Below are 25,795 nucleotides of genomic sequence, written 5' to 3'. Positions count from 1 at the left end.
AGCATGCGAAGGTCTGGATTGCACTACCCTGGAGATTTATTTGGTGTTTGTCAGCTGACTATGAGCTGGAAACTTAGAAAGTGCAGACATATCAGGAAGTGGAGAGCATTTCTACACACCTGCATGAAGGTTCAGGTGAAAGCAGTGATAGTACTAAAATAAAACACACACAAAACTGTTCATCTTTTCTGCAAATTTTAATAGGAATACCTTTCATGTTCTGCTCAGAGGGGGTTTTATAATACTTGCCCTTCGAGTACTAGCTTTAACCTTTCACATCAACAGTATCATAAGCTTGATATTCTCTCAGCACAAGCCAGTTCAGAAAACTAACCTGGCAGAAACCAGTTCAACAACCCCTCAACCCAAACAGCCTCTCCTAACCCACACTACCTTTTTCTTCTCTATTCTGCTATCGTGGAAATGCACAAGAAAGTAAAAACTGGGGATATGGGAGAGAAAAGATTCCTCTTCGTGACAGCAGCCTGAAGACGTGAACTGCCAAACACCAGAAAATGATATCTATAAAATAATTCCATGTTTCCTGCCCCCTGCTTGCCCAATGACAATTAGGCATTTGGTACATGTTGACAGCAGTGAGGTGTAGAAAAACTTCAGTGTCTCCAGGCTAGCATGTAAGGACTTCACTTGCTGGACACCAGCAGAATGTCCTACCCACAGCCATCAATGTAACTTTGGAGTCTCCTCAAAATTAATTTTCTGAGGAGGAAAAGCAAGCAGCTGGCTTGATGTAAGAAACAGAACACGTGCTGTTCCCTTAGAATAAGCATTCACATGAACTAAAAAAGTTTGGGCTAAGACTGTTAAGAAAAAATAACTGGGTCTCTAACTACAGCTAGAGAAAACATTAGTGATGTGTCTCTGTTGCGTTCCATACATATGCAGCTTCAAAGCATCTTGCTGGAACTTTGTACTACTAGTAGGTCCTTCATGGTTGGTGGAACCTAGCTGTGCTCCAGCTGTGAGGGATGACAGACAAAACTTGAAAAATAAACCCAAAGAAACACAAATGTGACCATTACTAACACTGTGTGATAACTTTTGATGTAGATTCGAGACTCCCCTAAAATCACATATCTTTCCCCACACCTTTGCAAAGCAACAAAACCCCTCCTTGTGGCCTTTGTCTGCACTACCTACCACAGCTGCTGGGAGAAGAAGCCCACTTAATCTGCTTGACTCCCACCCTCGCAGTTAGCACTTTTTCCTTGCTCATCACTGCTGGTGTTGCCTACCCCCTACACCCCAAACAGGACTGGGGTAAACCCCTCCTCTTCGGTCACAACACTGAATGGCAGGATTGAAATCACTCAAGCTTCTGAACTTCTGCCCCACAGTCTTGCTGGTGCTCTGTCTCCCAGTTGGTACTGGGAGTACAAGGAACTGCAGTACTACACATCACCCAACTGTGCACTGAATTCCGAAAAGTAGGATATTTTCCAGACATCCTCTTCATGAGAGCTGAGGGAGGAAAGGCAGATGCTGGAAAGGGGAGAACAGTTGAATCACAGATTTTTGACAGGCCATGCTCACATGGAAACTTGAGCCAGGCAGGCCCACTAGAAAGCACGCATGGCACTCACAACATTGCAACAGCCATCTGATATTCTTCAAGGAGGAAACATGAGAAAACTATTAGCGTTTCCTCAAAACTCTGAGGTCCAAATTTGCTCCCACTGTTGCAGTCCAGGAAGACCTCAAGTACAGCTAAGTAAGATGAAGCATATCATCAAGATGCAGTTCTTAAACGTTTCTGTTGGGTACTGGACTTTGCACAAACTTTGTACTGTGAGGTACAAGCCTACTCAGATCACGAGTCACACAGCTGACTAAAAATGGTGGATGGATCTGGGTTAATCCAAGTTATAACACTGAGTCATCTGTTTTAAAAAACTTTATTTAAACAAAGTAGGTACATTTCACAGAAATGGTTATAAAATGCACAGCATATTATAAACAATACTGTTACAGATACTAGTTATTATATCCTAAATATTGCTTCTTAAAAACTAATCAGAAATGAGAAAGCTAAAATCCCCAGTTGTCCTATCTTAGGCACTGTGAAAAAAATAGTATGATATAACAAAGCAGGTGTTCACTTTTTCATTCACTCTACTGATTGTATTGCTGCAACATTAACTTGCCAGTTCCTATTATGTGGAAATATCTGGTTCCTGGAGCCACATATCAAAATTAGATTTCCATGAACTGGAACACAAATTGCACTTGTTTATCTGACCAAAAGGCCACACAACTCCAGTGAAAGCTGACTCAGTCTTCACACTGATTAACTTAACAGACAGAGACCACCCGAGTGGACAAAAAAGCCTAGTAGTTCTAGGTTGTGCAGGTATGTCACACCCATACTGCTATTCATAAGCAACTTGACTGTATGTTGGCAAGTCCATATATATTTGAAGCTTGATTTATATGAAAACTGAATGCCCAGTAGAAGCAGACGTTACACTCAGTGGTGATGCTATGCCACAGAAAGTGGAATTCAGCTTATTTGCAGCACCTGAGAACCGAGCACACCTTGAACATTCATAACTTGACATAACCAAATGCAGAGGTGTCTGTTTTCTGATCTTTGGGATGCCAGGGCACAAATAAGTACAAATGAAGAGTACAGCACCAATCCATAACCATAGCCAAGACAGGTACCAGTTCATTCACACAAGACTTCAGCACTTGAGTCATGACTGAAATTCTTCTCACTTACACTTCAATGACAATAGACAGAAAGCAAATGCTGAGGTAAAAGGAGTTGCATCACATCTGCACTGGTGTAAGCAAGTCTAGAATCAAGCAAGCTATAAAATCCATTAATTCACACGCAATAGAGAAGGCAAAATCCCCTTATTTTCAAAACACATAGATACATGTAGATCAAAACATGTATGCTTTCAAATCATATAGATAAATGCTCAAGAATAAAATGACTTTCTGCATTATGACATGAGCTTTACAGTAGTTTAAGCTTGGCTTGGACTGAACATAAAGAAGCTTGGACTCTGGCCAGCAGAGGTCCTTTGGAACTGCTTGTCAAGAGAGAAGAATGAGGTCTGAAGTAGTCCAAGAACACTGATGTTTCATTCACTATCTTCTAGTAGTTTTTGTAAGTTGTTCTGTATCTTAGAAAAAGAGAGAAAAATAATTGGGAGGCAGGAAGTGTTATGCTGTATTTAAAAAGAAATAAAATCAAGACATAGTGTTCAATATACTCTCTGTGTGCCTGTTAATTCTGCCACAACTATTCATACCAGTGGTATTCATGTGAAATGTTTTCTGCACTAGAGTCAAATGAAACATCTGGATACAATCAGCCAGCAGCACACCTAGTTTCTGTGTTATGAGTATCTCCTGCAATTTCCTTGCATACATTCTCTCCCTTATTAGGCATGAGAAAACAAGACATAAAAAAACCTACAACTAGAAAGAAAGGGACAAGAAACCACATTATTTTGAATTTTGAACAAGGAAAAGCCTCAGACTTCAACCCTGCAGCTCTCAGGTTTAAGTGGATAATTCAAATAGTTTTGTAACACCTTCAGCTACACAACTGACTATGAAATGTGTGCAGCAAAACCAGGTGTTCTCAGCATTAGTCCCATTTTCCAGATTTAGAGTATTGATTGTCCTATAGTAGGAGAAAGGGACCTGGGGGTCCTGGTGGACAGGAGGATGACCATGAGCCAGCAATGTGCCCTTGTGGCCAAGAAGGCCAATGGCATCCTGGGGTGCATTAGAAAGGGTGTGGTTAGTAGGTCAAGACAGGTTCTCCTCCCCCTCTATTCTGCATTGGTGAGGCCACATCTGGAGTATTGTGTCCAGTTCTGGGCCCCTCAGTTCAAGAAGGACAGGGAACTGCTTGAGAGAGTCCAGCACAGAGCCACAAAGATGATGAAGGGAGTGGAACATCTCCCTTATGAGGAAAGGCTGAGGGAGCTGGGCCTCTTTAGCTTGGAGAAAAGGGGACTGAGGGGTGACCTCATCAATGTTTACAAATATGTAAAGGGCGAGTGTCAGGACGATGGAACCAGGCTTTTTTCAGTGATGACCAGTGACAGGACAAGGGGCAATGGATGCAAACTGGAGCATAGGAGGTTCCATGTGAATATCAGGAAGAACTTCTTTACTGTGAGAGTGACAGAGCACTGGAACAGGCTGCCCAGAGAGGCTGTGGAGTCTCCTTCTCTGGAGACACTCAAAACCTGCCTGGACATGTTCCTGTGTGATGTGCTCTGGGTGACCCTGCTCTGGCAGGGGGGTTGGACTAGAGGATCTTTCGTGGTCCCTTCCAACCCCTAGGATTCTGTGATTCTGTAGTTACACACTGAAGGCAATGCAGGTCAATCATGTCCTTAAGGACGATTTGCACAGACCTCTTTTACACAGCCTGTTTATCCATCTTTCATCTCCTGGTCCTTAAAAGAAGAAAGCAGGGAATATAGTGGGTCACATTCCACGGCGTGTGTTCTCTGTATCTTAGTAAGCAGCAGTCACCAGGTATGGCAGCTTTAGCCACAGCTGCTTTCAGACTTTGAGGACCCATTGTATGTCCTGTTCAAGGACATAACTTCTTAGTCCTACCTCATGATTTATAGCCCAGATGCACACCATTTTCAAGAGAGTCACTTTGAGGAAAGGAAAACAGTAAGAAGCACCTAATTTTATAAGAGTAACTTAACACATACACAATTTCCTTTTCACAAGTTATGCTAGAGTAAGGGTATGAGTAACATGAGACCATGCTTTCTCTCCCCCAATTTAATGCTTTATCCTCTGATAGATATGGTACGTTTTAACAACTCGTTAAACATACTTAAATGTCAAAGCAAAATTGTGCTAAGCTGCTGTAATTTCTTGATTCCAAGTATGAACTAGAGCTTGTAAAAACCACAAGGTCATACTGCAAAAGTCATTGCAACATACTCTTGCACTGAACATTTTTTAACTGGAGAGTAATTTTAGTTTTTAACCTAGGTAATTCCTGTGGTCACACAGGAAGTGAGACGAGACACAGTAAGTTATACTGGAGCTTTTATGCTACCTTTGCTGCTGAGGCCAGCTGCACCCAAGTACTAGAACTTTTCACTAAGGCTTTTTAAACAACTAAGCACTTGCACTAACTTTTCTCAGAGAACATAAAGCTATTAGATTTCTACCAGTTTTGCAGTATAAGAGCGGCATCATACATCCTCTTCTAACCACTGCTTATCTAGATGTGAAAGGACCAGGATGTGGCAATGTGCATCTACGGGCAAAACTCAGTCTGCATGCACAGCAGCTGGCTGTGTCTTGAGTATTTGGCAAACACAAGGTAAGGCTGCAAGGGTCTAATCCTGTAGGCACTAGCTGAAAAAAATACATGACTTAAGACTCTTAATTCAGGACAGAAGGTTATTTCTCTGGGAGCTGATGAATGATCTGACCATTGAGCTGCCTTTTACAGCATTTCCCAGCAAAGACTACATAATTGAGTGGTAAAGTGCCTAGCACTGTTGTAAAGGGCTGGCTGGCTGACTTCCCACTGAAATGCAGCAAAGGTCTCCAAAGAACCATTTTGCCTGCCTGTCCCAGGCAGCTAGAGAGCAGCAACTTCTTAAATGACCTAATTTGGCTAAAGATTGTATCTGGTAATCATCTGGTCAGCATTTTATCCTTGTATTCATATCGTTATTATCCAGAGCATATTGGAGGGGTTATACTCACATTACTCTAGACTTTCACAGCCAAGGGGGTGGAGACATGGGAGGAAAAGTCACTGTTCTTCGGCAGTCTTTGTAAAACTCACACCACACAGGTAAACAGTGATATCATATAGTATTAGCTTTATGCTATTTGAGAAACTTGGGAAAAAAAGGTGCGGAAAGACTCTAGCATGCACTCAGTTTTAGAAACAGAGGCAAAAATATCCCATGTGACTTAAACATACAGGAATTCAAGTAACTTTTGTTTTTGCTCCACTAACAATTTTTCATGCTTGGCCAGTGTACGTATTCCCAACACATAACATTTCATACTCCTGTAATGGGTGCAGCTGTCAAGGTTTGGGAGCAGGGGTGGGGCGGGGAGGGATGCAGGGGCTGCTGCTGTGGGAAGAAGCCAGGGGCTGCCCCAGGCTGGGTGCAGCTGCTCCAGCAGCTTCCAGTGGGTTCACCACAGGGCACAACTGAGCCCCTCACTCAAGATGGTGGAGCCTCTGGGAAAGTGTATTTAAGAAAGGGGAAAAACAGCAAAAAGTGGAGGAGAGTAAGATAGGGAGAAACAGCAGAAGGAACACCAAAATCTGAGAAGAAAGAGCTCTATGGCAGACAAGATGTTCACACTGCAGCCTGTGGAGAGCCCATGCCAGACCAGGCAGTTATTTCCTAAATAACTGGAAACCCTGGAGGACCCCACACTGCAGCAGAGGGAAAGTGGGGGAATAAAGCAGCAGCAAACAGCAAACTACTATGTACTGACTGTAACCCCTCACCAGTCCCACTTGGGGAGGAGGGAGTGGGGTGAGGATTCAGGAGCAAAGCAGTGAAATGGAGCCTGGGACAGGGGGAAAGAAAGGTGTTCTACTAACTGCCTTTGTTTCTCAGTACCCACATCTATTTTAATGGGGACTATATTAAATTAATTTTCCCCAAGTAAAATCTGTTTTGCATGCAATGGTAACTGGTAAACAATCTTTGTGCCTTTTTATTGACTCACAAGCTTTCTTGTCCTGCCCTGCTGGGACGTTGGAAGTGAGGAGTGGCTGGATGGACATCTGACTACTGTCCAAGGTTAGCTCACTACAACATCTACAGTGAAAATAAGGTCCGCATACCTGCTATTGTTTTAAATAGGTTTCCAATTCAAGCCAGCAAATGTTGGTGATGACAGAATGTTAAAAGATTAGGTACAGGGAATTACACACTGGTGCAGCAGTATTTACTCAAGTGAAACAGGCAGATTGCAGCCATGGCATGACAAGGCTGACTATATATGAAAACCAGCATTGTTTTTCTTAATAAAAAAAACCCCCAAACTCAAACAAAAGCCCCAGACAGAAAATTTCATCATATAGTAACAAAGGTAAAGTTCAGAATCCTTAGCCTTGATGAAAACAAACAAAGAAAAGAAAATTTGGAATAATTACATGCAACAGTAATCAAAGTGTCTGGTTTATTTGTATTCAAGGTGCTAAGCTTCAGCTCAAGGCAAAACATTTAGACATACCACTGCCTGTGCGCAGGCTAATTTACAGCCCAAAAAGCAGCCCTTTATCTAGGAACATGTCAGCTTCTGGTATCAAATTTGGGGGTAATTCGGCACTTTTCAAAGTAACAGATGATAGAAATTCAGCAAGAACCTGATTAGTGTTTCAACATTTGCATTATATCATAGGAAGTTACCTTTTCCAATTTTATAAGATTAGCAGCTAACTCATCACAAAGGGCATCAGCATTAATTTGCAGATGAGATCCCAAACCTTGGTGCACTGGATGTCTGTCAAACAGAACAAAAAGGTAAGCGTGACAGAAATGAAGGAGGAAAACTGAATTAAGATACACATGTCCATGGCAATACAATGGCAACATTGTGAACTGTACTTGTTTACAGAAACCAAGGCCTAGGTCACTTCTACACTATTGACTATGTTCTTTGTGTGATCTCATGCTCCAGAAGTTTGGATGGAAAACTTTACAGCTATTTCCACTGGAATTAAGTTGAAAAGTTGCCCGAGTTCTACGTACTGTGACTTGCAGGAAATAAAAAAACTCAACCCCATAACACCGCAGAAGTGCACATTAGACCACCCTGTATCTTATCCTGCTTGTGATCAGACCAGCAGAAAACAGCACTTTCTTGTGCAAGAGTACCTCAGAAGCAGGACGCATTGTCCTGCTAATAAAAACATGCCAAAATTCGGAAAATGGCTTTTGACATTGGCTACTACAAGAGGTAGGTGTACTCCTCTCCTTGCATTATTGCTAAAATACAAATGCAAGCTTGTTTCAAGTAAAGAACCATTTCCTCCATATTCATTTTTAATTGAACCTAGCTCTGTCTTCTGACACACACATACAAATTCTACTGTTTCCACAGAAGACACCTGAGGGCAGCTGGATCTTAAGCAGCATGATCACTGTTCAACATGAACAGAAGTGCGTTGTCAGAGTGACCTGTTCATCACGGATGGGTTGAAGAGAGCTGAATTAAGAGTTAAAGAACTTGTTACTGGTTTGAAACACTTAGCAGACAGTTCCAGTCAGCCAAGGTACAGTTAGGCTTGAATGCTATTTTCCTCCCTCTGTTTTTCAGCTGGTGCTTTCTTCTCCAGCTGTCAGCATTCCCACTCACACTGCATGTGGCTGCCGATTTTGCAGTGAGATTCCTGAATTACTTTTTAAGCTGTGTTTTTCTGAGCACCTCAGAAAAAAATACTATTATAAGAACAGGAGAAGAGTTGATGCAAAATTTAATGCTGAATAAATGGACTAGTATTTTCTGTGGTGTACAATTAACTGCCTTCTGTCCTAACAGAAGAACAGGAAGCTGACAGAATTTACAGTGGCACACTGCTGTGGTGTATGCCTCTGCACTGCCTCTCCATTTGACACTTGTGTATTTCCTATCCATGCAACACAGATATTAAAAAAAAAAAAAAGAAGACATATGCAGGGGCAGATGACATCCATGAGTCACCTGAGAATGGAAATATGGCACTGTTCCCTATACAAAGAACTATCCCTTGGTGTGTTTGGATTTTTTTTTTGCTTTGGTTTTTGTTGTGTTTTCTTTCCTTTTTTGCTTTTTAAATAATTTTATTTTAGCAAGACAAGACACAGGTTTCTAAAGAGGATATAGGCAGGCCAAAGCTTTAGGAAATAACCAAGTCAGGTATATTAGCCCAATAATTACGAAGTACCTTCTGTCATTATAGGCTAATCAAATGCTGTTAAGACTGAAGACAGAAGATATAACTTTTCCACAAAATCACTGCTCTGGAAAGAAACTTCCTACTTCAGCAGTTTACACATTAGATACTCACAGATATCTGAAACACTCTCAATGATGATGATATATCACATTGGTACTAAAAGTCTTACAAAAAGCTGTGAGATGAGGTGATGAGGTTAGTGCAGACACAAGAACTACAGGACACTAAAACACTGCAAGGGCACTACAGCATCACAGAGGTATCTGAAGAAAATGGATGAGCATGACAAATACTGGAAAAAAACTGTAAAGCCCCAAATTTTACAGAGTGTATCTTACTCCTTGATATGTGAATCAAAAGACGTGATGGAAATAAGACGTTCCTCCAGGACACTGATTTTATATCTCATGTAGAAGGTAGAAAATATTAATACACAAACACTGTAAAAGAGAAAAATACGATACATCGTATTGTAATAGTAGTAACAGTAGTAATAAATAGTAAGGCAACTTTAGAGGTTCCTGATAAATTCAATGTTAAAAGCCACTTAAATCGTTACTTCTAAATGTTGAATAATAAAGGTATCATTCTAAGAAACACCTCTGGAATATCTATTAGTGGCATTCAGACTATTATTAATACCTCAGCCTTGAGTATGACTTTACTAAGTGACATGTAAAATGAACCTGTTAAACCCTTTTAACATTATCTGAACCAAATAAACTTTTCCTCATCAATGTTTACAAATATGTAAGGGCTGAGTGTCAGGGAGATGGAGTTAGGCTTTTCTCAGTGATGACCAGTGATAAGACAAGGGGTAATGCGTGCAAATTGGAGCATAGGAGGTTCAAGGTGAATATCTGAAAAATTTTTTTTACTGTGAGGGTGACAGAGCCCTGGAACAGGCTGCCCAGGGAGGTTGTGGAGTCTCCTTCACTGGAGACATTCAAAACCCACCTAGATGGGTTCCTGTGTGATGTGCTCCAGGTGACCCTGCTCTGGCAGGGGGGTTGGACTAGATGATCTTTTGAGGTCCCTTCCAACCCCTAGGATTCTATGATTCTATGATTTTTTTCCTTTTAAAAGTGAAGGGCCTGTTAAGTAAGCCTGCTCCAGCATTTCTACTTCTGAAAAGTACAAAGGCCACAATTCCCTATAATTTTTTTTTTCAAGTGACACTTATATTAACCTATGTAAGCAGAAATAATTCTGAGTATTTTGATAATCCAGGTATTTAGTGCTAACTTACAGAATTGCATAAAATACAAGTATATGGTTCAGAGATAAGAGCTTCTGTGACTTCACTTTGTGTAGGAACCTGAAGGCTTCAGAATGGCCTGAGAGAAAAAGAAGCAAGTGTTACTTTTATCAAAGCAGACCACAGCACACAAACGGTGTTCTGAAGCATGCAACAGATAGTATAAACAGAGGGATACATTATGTGCATTAATACTATGCAAACATATCTCCACAAACTCCAGCTGAAGATCTGCTCTTGACTCCTTACCATCTTGAGGACTATTTTGGGCTTTTCCGTCAGGTCCGCGCTGACTGTGTGTATCTGAACGGACAGACTTTGCCTCAGCCTTGGAAACTTTCAAGTGAGTCTCTGTCTCAACGACATGGTAATCTGTCAAAAGCAAGATTTTTAATAAAGCTGAAATGCGAAGTGAAAGGAAGCTCTTGGCAGCTTAAGACAGTCAAGGAATAGGGGAAGAGGAGGTTTTTGAAAGGTGCATTTCTGGACTTAAGATAGAAAGCAGCAGTTGGTTTAGTTACCTTAAAACAGTAAAGATGGCAACATGTGCAAACTTTGAAGGTTACCACTCAATTTCCAGTCAGATGATTTTATAGACACAAAAATAACCTCTCAAAAATGCTCCAGATGCTACAGTAATTATTCTAAATTACTTTAAAAGCAACATCAAATGGAGATATTGGATTGTTACTTTAAAAAGAGATTATAGCTCCCTTGTTTTTTAGATGCAGACGATGTCTTGAAAGAGCTGGGACAGAAATATCCATTCACACTCAGTTTTGTTCATGCTTTACTTGCACACCCTGGACTGCTTTATTAATACCCAAGAAACAGAATCACATGAGACAGATGTATTCCCCTCCAGCCGTGAACTCGTTTTTCCAGGGTGGTTCTTCAACTGGGTATTGTTTGTTTTTTTAATTGTAGAAAATGAAAATGTTTAAAGTAATTATTAGCTATAAGGAAGTAAGACAGCAAGTTAAATTATTATCCAGAAATGTTCATTTGGCAAGTGATGACACCACAATTTAGTTACTGCTTCACAAGCATCACCAAATAATTAAAAATACACAGTAAATAACAAAGACCAATGAATGCAAAGAGCCCCAAACCACAGCACTGAACAAGTGACACAAAGAAAAAAAGATGAGTTAATAAAAACTAGCATGACAGCAAATTGCTATTAAAATCATACTATTGCATTTAAAACTAATGGTAAAAGTTTCCTATATAAATTATTTTATAGTCAAGATGGGACCTGGAGTAAAATAATGCATAAAAATGCATTATGTGTTACTATATATTAATTGTACAGCAGAGTAATACTCTAGGTCTTGCTAATAACATTCAGCATGTGCTACATAAAATAAGTTCTGCTGTACTCATGAATTTAATAAGCAGTGAGTTTCTAGACATCATTTCTGCTAAAAAGGCAAACAACTTAAGGCATATGAGACTACAAACCATACTGATAATTAAAAAACATCTTTGGACAGTATCTTCAAGTGTCTTAATAACCACAAAGAATAAAAAGCAGGTTTAACAACAAAACCACAAAAACACATGTTGAAGTAACTTTTTGGGTGATCAAAGTCCACTCTGGTACAGAACATTACCTGGATAGGTTAAAAAAAGTTACATTGAGCTCAACTACTTTAGAATAGTGGTGTTTGTTTTTTTTTAAAGGAAGAACATCTTCTACCTTCTACCTCTACTAGCATAGCTGACTGGGGATACGAGGAACAGATATGGGTAAGGAGAAGTAGGCAGCAGTGAGAAATAAGATTTGCTGCTGAACAAGTCACTGCCTGAATTATAATAAGTTGTAAGAGTTATAATAATGGAGGCACAACTATTGTTGCTTTGAGGAAGACTTAAAAAACCACGTAGTTCTCCAGGACTGTGAGGAATGTAGATTCCACATCAGAAGGGGATTACAGAAGCAAATCTAAGAGCTAAGCCATTCTCTCTTTTTCTTGAGGCTAAATGATCCCACTCACCTTGGAAGCATTCTAGCTCTGGGGTCTGTGAACCTGTGCTGCTGGACTCTTCCATGTCTTGTCTCCGCTGCTGCACTATTCCATCCAGATCAGAATAGTCTTCATTGAAATCCTGATGGGGAGAGTCACAAGAAAGCTCAGCCCTCTTCTAAATCTAGACAACCGTATTTCCTGACCTCCCTCTAGAAACTGAACTAATAATTACAGACTTAAAACCATTTAACTAGCAACAACCTCAGATATCAAGATGTAAAGATCAAGTTAATAAAATAAGCCCCATATGATCACCAGAATTCAAGCTGCATCCTCTGTCTTCATTTAAGTGAAGAGACTTAAGTTAGACACATGGAGAAGTCTAGGACAGATGTTACTAGAATTATTCTCTGGTCATTATATGCGACTACAAAGCTCTTTCAGATGTCTGAACTGCCTCCAGAGGAAGGATTATAACTAAAAACACTTTAAAAACTGCTCATGGCAGAGGCAGAACCAATTTTAAGTCAGTACAGAGCACTGTGAAACATGACTGCTAAAGAGATATAGAACATAGACACCTTGGAATATATCCAAAGCATATGCACGTATATACACTGAATGTGATCATATCAAATTACACCCACATCCGTCATTCCTACTTTAAAAAACTCAACAGAAGTTTTGGAAAAAGGTATGATTTCCTTCAGTTTCCTTTCTTCAGACATTTTAAGTAGTACTTGCATTAAAGGTGCCACGCAACAACAAACATCTAAGCCAGTTACCAAGGGCAGACTTGTAGGACGATCAGCCCTGAAACTGTTTTCTGCAGAAGAGGGATTTGGACTGTTGCCCATGCCTGTATCCTGAAAAAAAGCAGAAATATTAACAAGGAACACACTCAGAAACCACCTAGCATTTAAAAGCAGGAAAGCAGTAATAACAAAGCTACACACCAACTTCACTCCCATTAGTACTTACCTCAAGATGTCTACAGATAGATTTTAATAGCTTGTAGGTGGTATCTCTGGAGAGTAAGGAGACAAACATGTACTGAAAAAAAAGAGTTCCAAAACTGTTTGAGAAAAGGATTACAGTATAAGCTTCCTTTTATTTGAAGAAAATTGACACGTGGATTTGCTGATCAAGTAACTATTTTCAAGAACCTTCATATAGTAGGAAAAATCTCCATTCCGCTCAAGCCCATGACCCTCATGAAGTTAGTTAATCACAAGAAACACGGAACAGGCACATAAAAGTGATTATGCTCTGCTGCAGGAAGCAGAGCATAGTCAAGATCTGTTCCTTTTTAAAAAAATACTTTCAATACTATGTTTCACCTACCTTTTTACAAAGAACCAAAAAACCGTAACTCGTTTTTTGTACAATCTCCTGCATCCACATAATATTTGTGCAATAAAAATGGGCTGGTTCTAATGGTGCCCTTAGGATAATAATATTTTCTACTGATTGATGCAATTACTATTCCTGACTATCACCCTAAACAACCCTAAACAATTGTATTTTGTGCATCTAAGGTATCGCTGGTCAGGTAAGAGACCCAAGTAAATTAAAGAATACCATGAGAGCTGCCAATAAGGCAGGTAACCCTCTGTGCATGCACTTCCCAACCCAACTGTTTCAGTTCCCCCAGTCACTACTCAGCAATCTTGGAGAATAGGGAATAATAGATTACAGATAGCACATGGCAAACCCGTTTCTTATTTTCTCACCGAGTTCTACATAGCTTTATTTACTGCAAAGAAAAAAGACAGTGAGTTAGTAGGAGGAATAAAAATGGTCCTTGCCTGACCCAAGAAAAGAGGCAGAAGAAGCTAGAGTCATAACCTAAGAAACCAGATACTCCAGGGTCCCAAGTATCAAACCTGAGATGCAACCAATTCTTATAGTTGTTTAAACAGACACTTGGCACTTTCAAGAATGCCTCATATCACGGCCAATAAGTAGGGAGGGAAGAAAAAAACAGTAGAAAAATAAAAAGAAAGCAGGCAGAGTGCAATACCTTTGTCCTCTACTTGTGCTTACCCTGTCTGTGACTGTTGCTATGATCAGAGCATTTGGCACAAGAAGAGCAGTTTTGGTTTTCTTCAGAAGTGTCACTGAGAGCACAGGTATACTTATCTGAAACAAGATAAATGTGGTGTTAGGAGTCCTAATACACATACACAAATCTGCATGCTCTTTCACAAGGAGCCAGCCCACCAACTGTGATAAGCCAGACCTTCAACACTTTTCACTTCAAGATTTCTCTGCTGTGTCCCAAAATACTAATAATTCACATCCAAAGGTACAGTTTTACATTATTACTATGTTTTAACTATTTTTATTTCTATTTTTATCAGATGCCAATCCAGGCTCTTGTTTGTGTCATCCTGTCCTGATCCCTTCTGCCTCTTCCAAGACTACTGCCTTAGTTCCTTGTAGATCTGCAGAACAAACCACTTTTAAAGCTAGGCTTCTTCGTTTAGAAACAAAACATTTCAGAACACATGAGACAGGGAGGCTTGTTGAAGAATGAACATTAAAGTATTCTCACCACTTACAGATCCTTTAGCTTGCAGTATGCAGCTGAGTAAACAGCTCATCCTTCAGTGATGCTGAAAGATCCAATATACACACACACTGACTTAAACTGATTCCTGTGTGTGATATCCAGACTGTCCACATACAGATTGAAAAGTTCTCAATTTTCCTTCCTGCTTTATGTTTACATCCAACTCTATTAGCTTCATGCCTGCTAAGTTTCAGAGTCCTTCACTTCAGATATTCTGTATGGGCTCTTATTGTAAACCCCATACTATATAGGATGGAATACCTAGCTTGACTTTCAGTTGAAAATCTTAGAGCTTAGTGAGTTAGGCAAATATAACAATCCCAGATACACACACTTAGGATGCAGCTTCTGCTAAAAATTCCATTGGCACACACTGCCACAAGTACCTGAGGAATTTGGAAGCAAGATCAAAAGTGTTCAAAGATTGTTCAACAAGTGATCATAGCACTGAATTAAAAAAACCATGTCAGTGCAGAAGAAGCATGAAGTTAATCTGCGAAAGTTTCATAAAACCTTGTTAACTTTTTTTTGGAATAGCAACACAAAGCTAGGAAATGAAAAAGTGCTCCAGCTAACAAAAAATACATTTTTGTGCATTAGTTTGGGTGCAAGATTGCCAGTCACTGTTTATACATGGCTAGCTGCGTACCTGCTTGCCATCTATGGGCTAGAAAAATGTTCTTGAGAGCGCAGTTTTGTTAAAAAAGTGTGCTATGAGAAAAAATACAGCCCAGTCCAACCCAAAGCATATAATTTTAATTATTTTTTGTCCCATGCCTGGTCTAAGACTCTGTGAATCTGGTCATAATTTGTTCTATTGATTTGAACATGTCAGCTCTTTTTATCCTGCTTCGGAAGCCACACTGGGTAATTAAACAGGTCCTCCACTACTCCTTGTCTTCTTACACTGGATATTGTATCATTCCACAAAGATTTTGCAATGGTTTTCAAAACAGCTTTTTCTGGGAGCAGGGAGAAGGGAACACCTACCATATGTATTTGATGGGAAAACATCAGAATCCTAGAACAGTCAGATCAGAATCTGCATAATTTTAAAAAAAACAAACAACCATACAATAAACCAAACTAAAATAAAACCGTAAGATTTTCCAGCAGAAATCCTGCTAATAGTAATGATAAAAAAACCAAACAGTTTAGAACTCTTCTAATTGGTTCAGTTCACCTCAAAGAACCTTAAATCAGAGATGTTAATGGCATTCAACTGCATGTTATTTTGATGGATAACATTACTGTAATCAAGACTAAAGTGTACTTAAGTGGGATTAAGTACAGGTTTACTGCACTGTTACCCCAGCATTAGATTAAAATGATAAAAGTCACTGCAAACTACTTTATTTCTACGTGGAGTGATAATTATTTTAGGAAACAAAGTCTACCTGCAGGCACTCTGGAAGGCAACTAAAATGCAGAAGATAATGCTTAGCTCCAGGAAAGACTCAATGGAAATATATATTCAAAATATAACTATCTGGAAAGACAGTGATGTCTTTCAAAGACTATTAATCCTGCAGAATCAGTCTTTTGCTTTTGAATGTGCACAGTATTTACAGCACAGATTCAAATCTCCTGACTTGCATGGCTCTCAATAAAAAAAATTCCATAGATAAAAGAGTTAACATTGAAAAATTTATTAGTATACCTGCTATTTCTCACAATAAAGCACTTTACCACTGAGTTTAAATTGTATTATAAGTTCTCAGCAATGGAGGTTTCTTCTCTTGGAATTTTTGTTAGTGTATCTGATTACTAAAAAGGTTCCTCTTCTTGTCAAGATGGATTTCCTCCTTCCCCTCTCATGACATTATTTTTCATTATATCCTAAATTTTCCTTTTTCTTTTGTTGACAGTATTTCTAAAAACTTGTGCCTGCTTTATTGACTAAACAAAGCTTTAAGTGTGTGATGCAGGGTTAGAAGAAGGCAGCTGGAAGGAAAACACTCCAAAACCTCCAACTCAACAGAACTAGAACACAAATCTTTTTGGAAGACATGGCTTCGTTTTTATCCATATGCGTATCATTTACCACAGGGGGCTCAAGCCTTAGGTGGGTCCTATATGAACCAAGAAAGAGTAAATTTTTGTCTTGTAAACTAGGATCTTCCCATCCGTTCATGTCCCACTGCTGCTCCACACTAGCTCACAAGTAAAAACCTAGCAAACGGTTTTTTCTTTCCCTGTTCTCTGTTTATGTGGGAGTGCTAGAAGAATCCCTCAAAGATCTTTGCTACTCAACTCAGAAGCTAGTTTTGGTTCTTCCTCTTTGTCTTAATATGTTTGATCCTTCCCTCCAGTTGCCCAACTACAGTCTTGTAGTCCTTTTCAGCCTTTCTTCCTCCTCCTTTTTCCCATACTTACCCAAGAGAGACATTTTGTACAGTTCGTGCTACTGGGCTTGGCAACGCCCTCACTGGTGCATGTCTTCCTTTAGTCTGTTTTTTTTTCAGACAGGAAATCCTTAGGAGAGAGACTTCATCTTTAATAATCATAGTGCTCCAGTTATAAAATGACTTTCAGGCATCACTTCTGAACAGTGCTTGCATTCAGTAACACGTAGAAGTATTATTAGTATTCTTGCCTTGCATAATAATCTGAACTTCTGGTGATTAATTAATTGTTAAAGGATAGCATTACTTACTGTCCTGATACGTATTTTACTAACCTTAGTGTCTTTACCAAAAACCTTGGAATGAAAGCAAATCCAGTTTTCAGAAAGAAATAACTTTCCTTGATACAGAATCTCCTTCTGCAGAGCACAGGTAAAACCTGAAACAAAAAGATACTCTATAATCTTTAAGGTAACCACAACCCAAGCCAACTGTCACCAGTTTGGCCTTTGTTTTGCTCTTTTTTCAAAGACATAATATGTTTAGGATTATACCTTTTGATAAACAGCAACAAACTTCAAAATGTTCAGTAAGTTTAATACTGACAAGCTCAGAAGATTTCACAGGCCTAAGTTTAGACTCAGAACACCTCAAGGGCAAACACTAAAATGCATAACATGCAAAAGGCATCCAGAAGCCAAGAATACTTTTGGAGAAACTACCACCTAGCTTCCTATAAACTTTTAAACTAGTTTTCATGTAGCTATATAGTGAACATGTAAAAAGCTTAGTGAAAGGTTTTAGATTGAAGCATTTAGCAACAGTTGTCTGGTCTGTAAAGTAACACTGCTTTACTTCACAGCCATTGAACAAACCATTTCTCAGTCATGAACTGCCTTCCTTGTATTCTTTTCAAGAAACATTTGTTAATACATGTCTATGTCGACTTCACTTGTTATAACTGCCACAGGGAAGAGCAGAATCTTTAAACATTTTAAGTCTTTCTCCTACCAGTGTTTTTAAATCTTAAAGCATCATCAACAGCAAAAACTCAAGCTAGTCTCATGACCACTGTCTCGATTAAGTAGTGCCTTTAGTAAGGAAGCTTCAGTCCCAGAAAAAAGTTGCATTAGGGTACTCTGCTAAGAAGTGCAAAGTAGGCTACAATTCCCAAAGATGCCCAACAACTGAAGATTTAAGTTTTGCAGGATTACAACAAGAACACCCACTGCATGCAGATGAAGGCCTTGCAGTTCTACCTAGCTGCAGTTTAAGGTTTTTAAAATGTAGGTGGTCCCTCTTGTACATCGCCAAAGTTGGTGGGCAACAACACAGTCTCAGATCTACAGCCAGCAACGAGAAGGGGGTTAATACTTACTTTGTTTCAGTGGCTCATCAATGGGAACATCTAGAAACAGCTTATGAAAGTGTGCATTTGCCTTCAGCTAAAAAACAAAAAGCCCCACACCCAGAGACACATCCCTTATTAGATACTTTTACCATCAAGTGACCTATTCTGCTTCCTGCATTCCCAATACCCTCTCATTTTGCCCAACTGTCATACAATAAATTCTTATTTTTGCTATGTGATTAAGTATATTTCCTGCTTCACCCAGACTCTAACACACTGATGAAAAAGGCATCTAAGTCCTTATACAACCACGAACTACAATATTGCTAAACATGGGCGCTCTTATGGTAGTTACATATTTACTCTTAATATATATAAAAAAACAAGTCCATCCTCTGTCCTACCTGATTTGAGGCACGTTTTTTCCTTTCAATCTTGGAGTCACTCTTGATATCCATTGTCAGGAGTGGACTATCTGTGCTGCTCTTTGTTCTGAATATTAAAAAAAAACATTCCGTATAATCTTGGTTTCAGTCTTGGTAATTTATCAACATGATGTGCTTTTCTATGAAACATATTCATCCTCTAATAACTATTATCTGATTAATCAAGGATTATGCAGCAATAAAGAGGAGTATATCTTATTCTTACACCATGCCAGCCTTCACTGAAGCTCTTCCTTTAATTTTATATTAAAGGAATATTTTAAATTATGAGTTGTAAGAAATAAATAATATAAAAGTTTAAGATATTTTTGCAGCTGAATGCATTATAACAGTGCTTAGCTCCATCTCCAGTTGTTTCTGGGCAACATGTGGTATACTAACTCAAAGCATGTTATTTACTAATGCAGGATAAAGTAAAACTGAGTAGCTGTGAGCACAAGGTGATGTATTGAAAACCATGAACTTGTACTACAAAATGTAAGATAATTTTCAAAGTACAATAGAGAAAAAAACATAGGGTGGCTATGAACTGGGTAGTATAGTGCAATGAAATTATTAAGACAGCCAGCAATCTTAAGAGGAGATAAAAGTGAACTGGGAGTGCCAGTTGTAAAGGAAGCTGTACAGCTCCAGCCAGTCATATTGGAAAAAGAAAACCAACCAAAAACCCAACAACCTTAGAGTAGAAAAAGGATAGAGGAAAGTCTCTGCAGATGGCTGGGAAAGTAACTTTACTTTGCTCAGGCAGAAGAAAATAATGACATGGACTGTTCAGAAATACAAAACCAGAGGTGAAGTAACAGTGTTTCATAAATCAGGAAGTGAAGAACATTATCTCTGAGAGCTATTTAGCATAGAAAAAAAATAGGCTGTAAATATAAGGTAGCTCTGTTTAGTGGCTTTTAGATGCAGACTGAAGAACAGAATGAAAAGTACAACACACAACTCCTACGCTGAATGACCTGAAGAACATGTTTTGCTGAAGATTCAATGGGGAAAGAAAAGTTCCATTTACTGCACTTTATCCTGCATAATAAGTCTTCTTTACTTTCCTAAACTTGAGTTGTCCAGTAAAACTGTAAGCATCAAGGGAAGAGAACTCCCAAGTGTAAAGGAGATTCAGCTGGATTTAGGAAAGAGACTGTACAGGTCCGATTAAGATAGCAAGGGCACTGGCTGCATATCTCAGGTGGTCCCCCACAGAAAAAAAACCTCTAAAATACATGTGTACATGTATTTGTGAGCCTATGTAAAGTACAAGACAAACTGAAATGAATAGTAAACTTTAAAAAAAGTCAGGGTCTTACCAACATACAGTCAATTACATTGAATATGAAAGGTAAAACTGGAAGGAGAGTTTGAAAAATAAAAAAGAGTAATACATAATTCTTCAAATATCTTCTCCTCAAAGATGCTTCAAGAAATTAAGTGATGTTTTTTAAATATCTGCCTTGTTACCAAAAACAGTGTCAGGTTGACTGCTGACTTGTGTACTGACTGCTCTGTTGACAAAGTGAAAGGAACGCAAAATTTGTATTCACGTCCTTCAAATGAGATTTTAGTATTATTTAATTTTATTTTATTTGAAGAGTTTCAAATGCATTCCTGTTCTCTGACAGAGAAAGAATTACTATTTTTGCAGTCATTACAATAATCTGATGCAATACATAGCATAAAGTAAAAAAAGCAAACAACTTTTGTCACAGCTTTACCATGGATAATCAATATTGCAGCAGGGAAGTGTTCTGGGAGCTGCCTACAACTCAAACTGCAGCTCAGTTTGATTGCCTGTCGAGTTGACTGTGAAAGGGATGAAACTAGCAGTGATACCAAACAGTGTAATGTATTTTTTCCTAGAACATGGAAGTAAAGCCAGCCCAAAGTCTAAATTCCCACTATTGTGACTACTTGTGTTTGGTAACAGAGCAGCTCCTGGAACGTGGCTCTGATTCCTGTTGATTTGCATAGCATGCAAGCTAACCCACAACTGGGATGTCTGATAAAGCCTGCCACTCAGCACAGCTTCTTGAATGGGCTGTAGTAATTCTGATTACCTAACTGGAAGAAAACTGTCAGCATTTCTGTCATTACCTAGCAATGTCCACTTTTTTCCGGTCATCAAAATATTCCATTTCACTGGCTGGGGTTTGGGGCAACACAGTAGGTGATTTTCCCACCTTCCTTTTTTCATCTGTTCCATTTTCTCCATCTGAACTGTAGAGTAAAAAAACAAACAAACAAACAAACAAAAACCAGATACAGAAATGTTTATTGCAGGATTCATACCAATGTCAAATGCCACTGCAACATGTTGACAATACAGCATATATTAAAGAGTAAAATTATGACATATCTTTTATATTAAGGTCCTGAAAAGTCTTCACCTATTGACTTGACAGCAATATACATCTGAACAGTATTCTGAGCTGCCATACCGGAATTTCAGTAACGAAGAAAGGAAAACTGAAACACTGCCATGGATATTTCAGCACTCATAAAATTTGTAGCTCTTGTTTCAGTTTCAAAGAGAATGTCTCGTTTAGGAAAAATGCATTCCACGTTCACTACTCAGACTCAATGACTAACAGAAATTAATTTGATTGGCAAGCTGGGAGAAAAACATCCTTCATTACAGTACCTAGTGCTTAGCAGATTATTTGTGAGTCGATGCTGCAAAGAGGGTCTTATATTGCCATTCACTTGCTTCTATCAAGAGTCCACCTGCAGATTTTTCACAATAAAGAGTCTTTTCAAAGTATTATAAGTGTTTGGTTTATTTTACAAAAGCAGTATTGCCACCACAGTGCTCTGCCCTTGCACAGCACATAACACTGCCTCAAAAATACATCTTAAGAAACTAGAGCCTGTGGGCTAAGAGATGTGCAGTCAGAGCCTTTCCCTGGCTTCTCTTTTCATTATTTTCTAATAAAATGCTAACTCAGAAAATTTAGAGAAAAAAAGCTGCAATTACCAGCAGGGTATGAACAATGACACAAATTTAAAATACAACATGACAATTATACACATCCTTCTTTGGAAGACTAAAGCCTCAGAAAAACTACAGGATGCTATTATTACTAAAGAAGAAAGCTAAACTGTATTGCCCACTAATTTAATGCCTGGCCCGAATGACCCCATTTACAGAAGCTTTCCCTAATAAGGTTTAATTTCTGCAATTTGATAGCAACAACACAGCCACTGTTGTCATGGGAAGGTGACAATAAACAGTTTCTTGCCTACCAAGACAAAAGCTTTGCTGACAGAGGTTCCCAGACTAATTTAATCTCCATTTTCTTTTAGGAGGGGCATAAAAAGATCTATGGCTTTGATTACACTTTGGTGAGTTAGATCAGAAGATACACTTCACATCTTAATTGAGATCTAATGAGGTGGTATCCTGCGTAGAAGATAAACTAGAGCTTATGTCACAGGATGAAAGCCATGGAGTTTTTTCTTACTGGTGCTGGGACTTGTTCTTAAGGAGTCTTTTATGTTTGCATATAGCAACTATTCCCTTATCTAATCTTTCCTGAGCCCTCAGAAATCACCACCAAAGGGGGACTGAATTGTCACTTCCTGTCACACCTTGTGTATGTTTTAAAGGGCTACAGCACTAATGAATTAAATGAGAAAAAAACAAATTATTTCCCTCTTGGACCAGCCCTGACTACAAAGCACCAGCTTTTATATTTGGCCAACATAAACTAAAGTTAAATGGGCAATTCAAGAGGTTTAAGTAGAACCTTTGCTTAAAATAGCCAAATAAGCAGTTTTATGTGCTTGAGATTTTTTGCAGAGAGAACTGCAAATCCAAGGTGATTCCCAAAAGCACAGGGGAGCTTATATTCCCAAAGTCTGCAAATCCTGCAAATGTCTTAGTCCCTGTCTTCCTATCTGTTATTTTTCTATCCCTCAAGTTCCGAGGTTTTAAGGGAGGCCAGAGAACACCAGACGTGAGTGGGATGAGGAACAAGGCACGGCAAAATTATCAGGTTCAACTACAGCTGAATTTCAGAAGAGCAGAGCAGCATGGAAGCTCCCAAGTGAATAAGACTACATGACACCGCAGTTTTAAAGATGCCATTGCTTGAGCCTGGAGCCTGACTGGTGTCCATCATTGCCTTGACCAGCTTTCTGGCCAAACACAACAATGCTATTGACTGACCAAAGCACCCTGAATCACACTTGCACTTCCATACCACAAATTTGTTTCAAAAATATCTGTAGCACAGGTTTTGATGTTCATTCACACCTGCCAGCATGGTTAGACATTTTGTTTCTCTGAACACTTTAGTTACTTACCATTCATACTCCTTTTTCCCTCACTCATAAATTAATCCCAACTTTGCAGTGAAACCTGTAAACCTGTCTGTCTTCCCTATTAACCGGTACTATTCCTGAACCTCTACTCTCTGAACTCATTCCCTCTAGCTGTTTTCCGATGATGGAGAGCTAGGGCATCTCAACATGCTAACCCCGCTGACTGTTGTCCGTGGAAATGCTGAGCTACTCATGCCAGTTCAGTCACTCCTCCAGGATTCTCTTCTGCAGCTAAGAACAGGAAGAATGCACACAAAAGCAGCAAGTTTCCCTCAAAACATCTCAGGAGTGAGGAGACTCACCTGTGTAACACAGTAACACTGGCTGTAGCAATTTGGGGCTGATACTATCCTGCTATGTCTGTCCTTTATCTACCTTGCATACTCCCCCTTCACATAATGAAAAACTAGGTAAGGATTTGTCCTTACACTTCTGATAACTAGAGGTCTGAACAGCAGCTGAGTTCCTAGTAGGTGTCTTTAAAATATCAGAAAAATCTTAGCTGAACTTCTGGAGATGAAAAAAAGATCACAGTTATGACTAAAACTAGTACAATATTGTTCATACGGTTACAAGCAAATTAAAGCACTCCTTACATTTTCATGAGAGTCAGGATTCCTAAATGCTTTATAAAGAGACCACAAAAGTCAGCAATCCATGAAAAAAAAAATAAAAATCCAGTGCACTTAAGTAACAAAGTGAGGCTCATTACAACTGTTAGCAATTGTTGCATATAAATGAACTGTATTTATAAATATCAGGGCAAAGCATGTAAACTTTGTGACAGCAGGATTTTTCTGATATGGATATAAATATTTTGTCAAATAGAACATATATTGAGTATTTGGTACTACTAACCCTATTTAAAATAATAGCTAAAAGAAAAAAAAGGAAAAAGTTGTCTCACGTTTCCAAATAAAGAATTGTTGCCGTAGGGAGTATTTTCAAAGCCAAGGCTTCAGCCTACCATGGGATCATATCTTGTATCTAAGCAAGTTAAAATAAACAGTTGCAAGCACTCTAACTGAACTTTTTGCAATAAATGTTTATTTTCCTTTTTTAGACATGCAGTAGCAACTGAATGGAATATTTTAAGATTAAACAACAGAAAAGGGAAAGTGCTATACACTAATCAAGGCAACAGACTAAGCTTCACTCTAACGAAATGTCAAAAGTACATTATTAATCTATGTATTTTAAAAGTCAGACGAACTTAATCTCTTCTACTTTAAATAGTTTCTGCTAACAAAAACTTTTGATGTGTCAAGTTCCTCATACTGCAGAAAGTTTTCTGAACTTCAAAAGGTTTTGTTGTTTGTCACCAATCTTCTCCACAACCTGACAAATTCAGACTTCCTGTGAAAATTAAGTTGTTGTATTAACAAGGATTTTTGAAGGGGAAAAAAATTAAAACCCATAATCTAAATTATAACCTTTTTCCCTGTTCCCTTTGAATCTGGTGTGAATAAGAAGCACTGAACAGAAATAATGAGAGATGTGGTAAAAGGCCAGTTTGGAAAGAAAGCCTTAAAGAACAACCACTGTCTTTAACAACCCCAGTATAATCTTATCTGACATGAACATTTCTCAGGCATACCTCTTACATATAAAAGACTCCAGAACTGTACAGTGGTTATGGTATTTGACTCCCCACAGCCACACAAACTTTTCCACAGTTTCCTGTGATCCACCTCAACGGACACCTACACTACTCAGTCTGTATAATAACAGATCTAAAAAGTTCAGAAGCTACATCAACTTGCGACAAACCAGTGCCTCAGCTGAAAACTGCAAATCAGTCATACAAGAGGAAAAAGGCATCTTGAATAACCAGAGATGTTAGCTACAAGTTCGTTTGCAAAACTGCAGGCAAATCAGTATTACCCTTGGGCTGATTTGCAGTCAGCACTGCTGCAACGGTGCCTCTGTAGGTGGAGCACACATTGGATCATCATGTTGCCTTAGAAGCCCTGTTATCCCACTTTGTCTCTTTTAAACAAAAAAGATTAATCTTTCAACAGCAGTTGGACTGGTGAGATATTGCAAATGATCAACTGAAAGAATGTGGAATAATTCCTCCCCTATTGTCCACAGCCATGCTTGGTACACTGTATTGGGAAATATCTGTCACAAATAAAATTACATCATTGATTTTGGGTAGCCATTGGATTTACTTGTTAGTTGTTGGCAGAACAAAAGCATTTGACAAAGGAATTGCAGCAGTGGGAAAGGCCCAAATACTAAGAGATAGTGTTATTTAAGCTATTCTTATTTCCATACACAAGTTTATTCTGATAAAGAAACTGGTTATTCTTACAGAAATTAAAAGCCAAAGGGACAGACGCAGAACATTTCAGGATCTCAAATCAAGATTACAGACTTTGGCAGGCTTGAAAGCAGAGGAGAGGGAGCAGGATAAAGAGATTTATCTAGACAGCATCCAGAGGACATACCAGCAACATACTTCAAGCAGAGATGACTGCAACTGGGTAGGATGAAATGTGCTAATGCTTGAAAGGACACCCGGCTGAACATGTTGCAGGAAAAAGGCCTAAACTCTTAAGCCTCACATCTTATTTCAGAAGG

At 38.9% G+C, this 25,795-nt stretch overlaps 1 protein-coding gene across 1 annotated transcript in view; it reads right to left on the bottom strand.

Moving 5' to 3' along the window:
* Positions 1-3,113: 3,113 nt before the first annotated feature.
* GRAMD3 (GRAM domain containing 3) overlaps positions 3,114-25,795 on the bottom strand; it is a 39,608-nt gene continuing 16,926 nt past the window's right edge. Inside the window, exons 2-14 of the mRNA XM_010000465.1 lie at positions 20,981-21,103; positions 18,848-18,935; positions 18,471-18,537; positions 17,428-17,531; positions 14,219-14,314; positions 13,154-13,225; positions 12,958-13,038; positions 12,200-12,311; positions 10,449-10,571; positions 10,191-10,278; positions 9,280-9,381; positions 7,413-7,506; positions 3,114-3,155 (exon numbers count right to left, since the gene is read on the bottom strand). Coding sequence (XP_009998767.1) covers positions 3,114-3,155; positions 7,413-7,506; positions 9,280-9,381; positions 10,191-10,278; positions 10,449-10,571; positions 12,200-12,311; positions 12,958-13,038; positions 13,154-13,225; positions 14,219-14,314; positions 17,428-17,531; positions 18,471-18,537; positions 18,848-18,935; positions 20,981-21,103 — 1,192 coding nt within the window. The remainder of the gene's footprint in view (positions 3,156-7,412; positions 7,507-9,279; positions 9,382-10,190; positions 10,279-10,448; positions 10,572-12,199; positions 12,312-12,957; positions 13,039-13,153; positions 13,226-14,218; positions 14,315-17,427; positions 17,532-18,470; positions 18,538-18,847; positions 18,936-20,980; positions 21,104-25,795) is intronic.

The sequence above is a fragment of the Chaetura pelagica genome, unplaced genomic scaffold, assembly GCF_000747805.2.
Source record: "Chaetura pelagica isolate M959 unplaced genomic scaffold, ChaPel_1.0 scaffold16, whole genome shotgun sequence".
NCBI lineage: Eukaryota > Metazoa > Chordata > Aves > Apodiformes > Apodidae > Chaetura > Chaetura pelagica.
The sequence above is the reverse complement of the archived record's forward strand: the minus strand, read 5'-3'. Positions and strand labels throughout refer to the sequence as shown.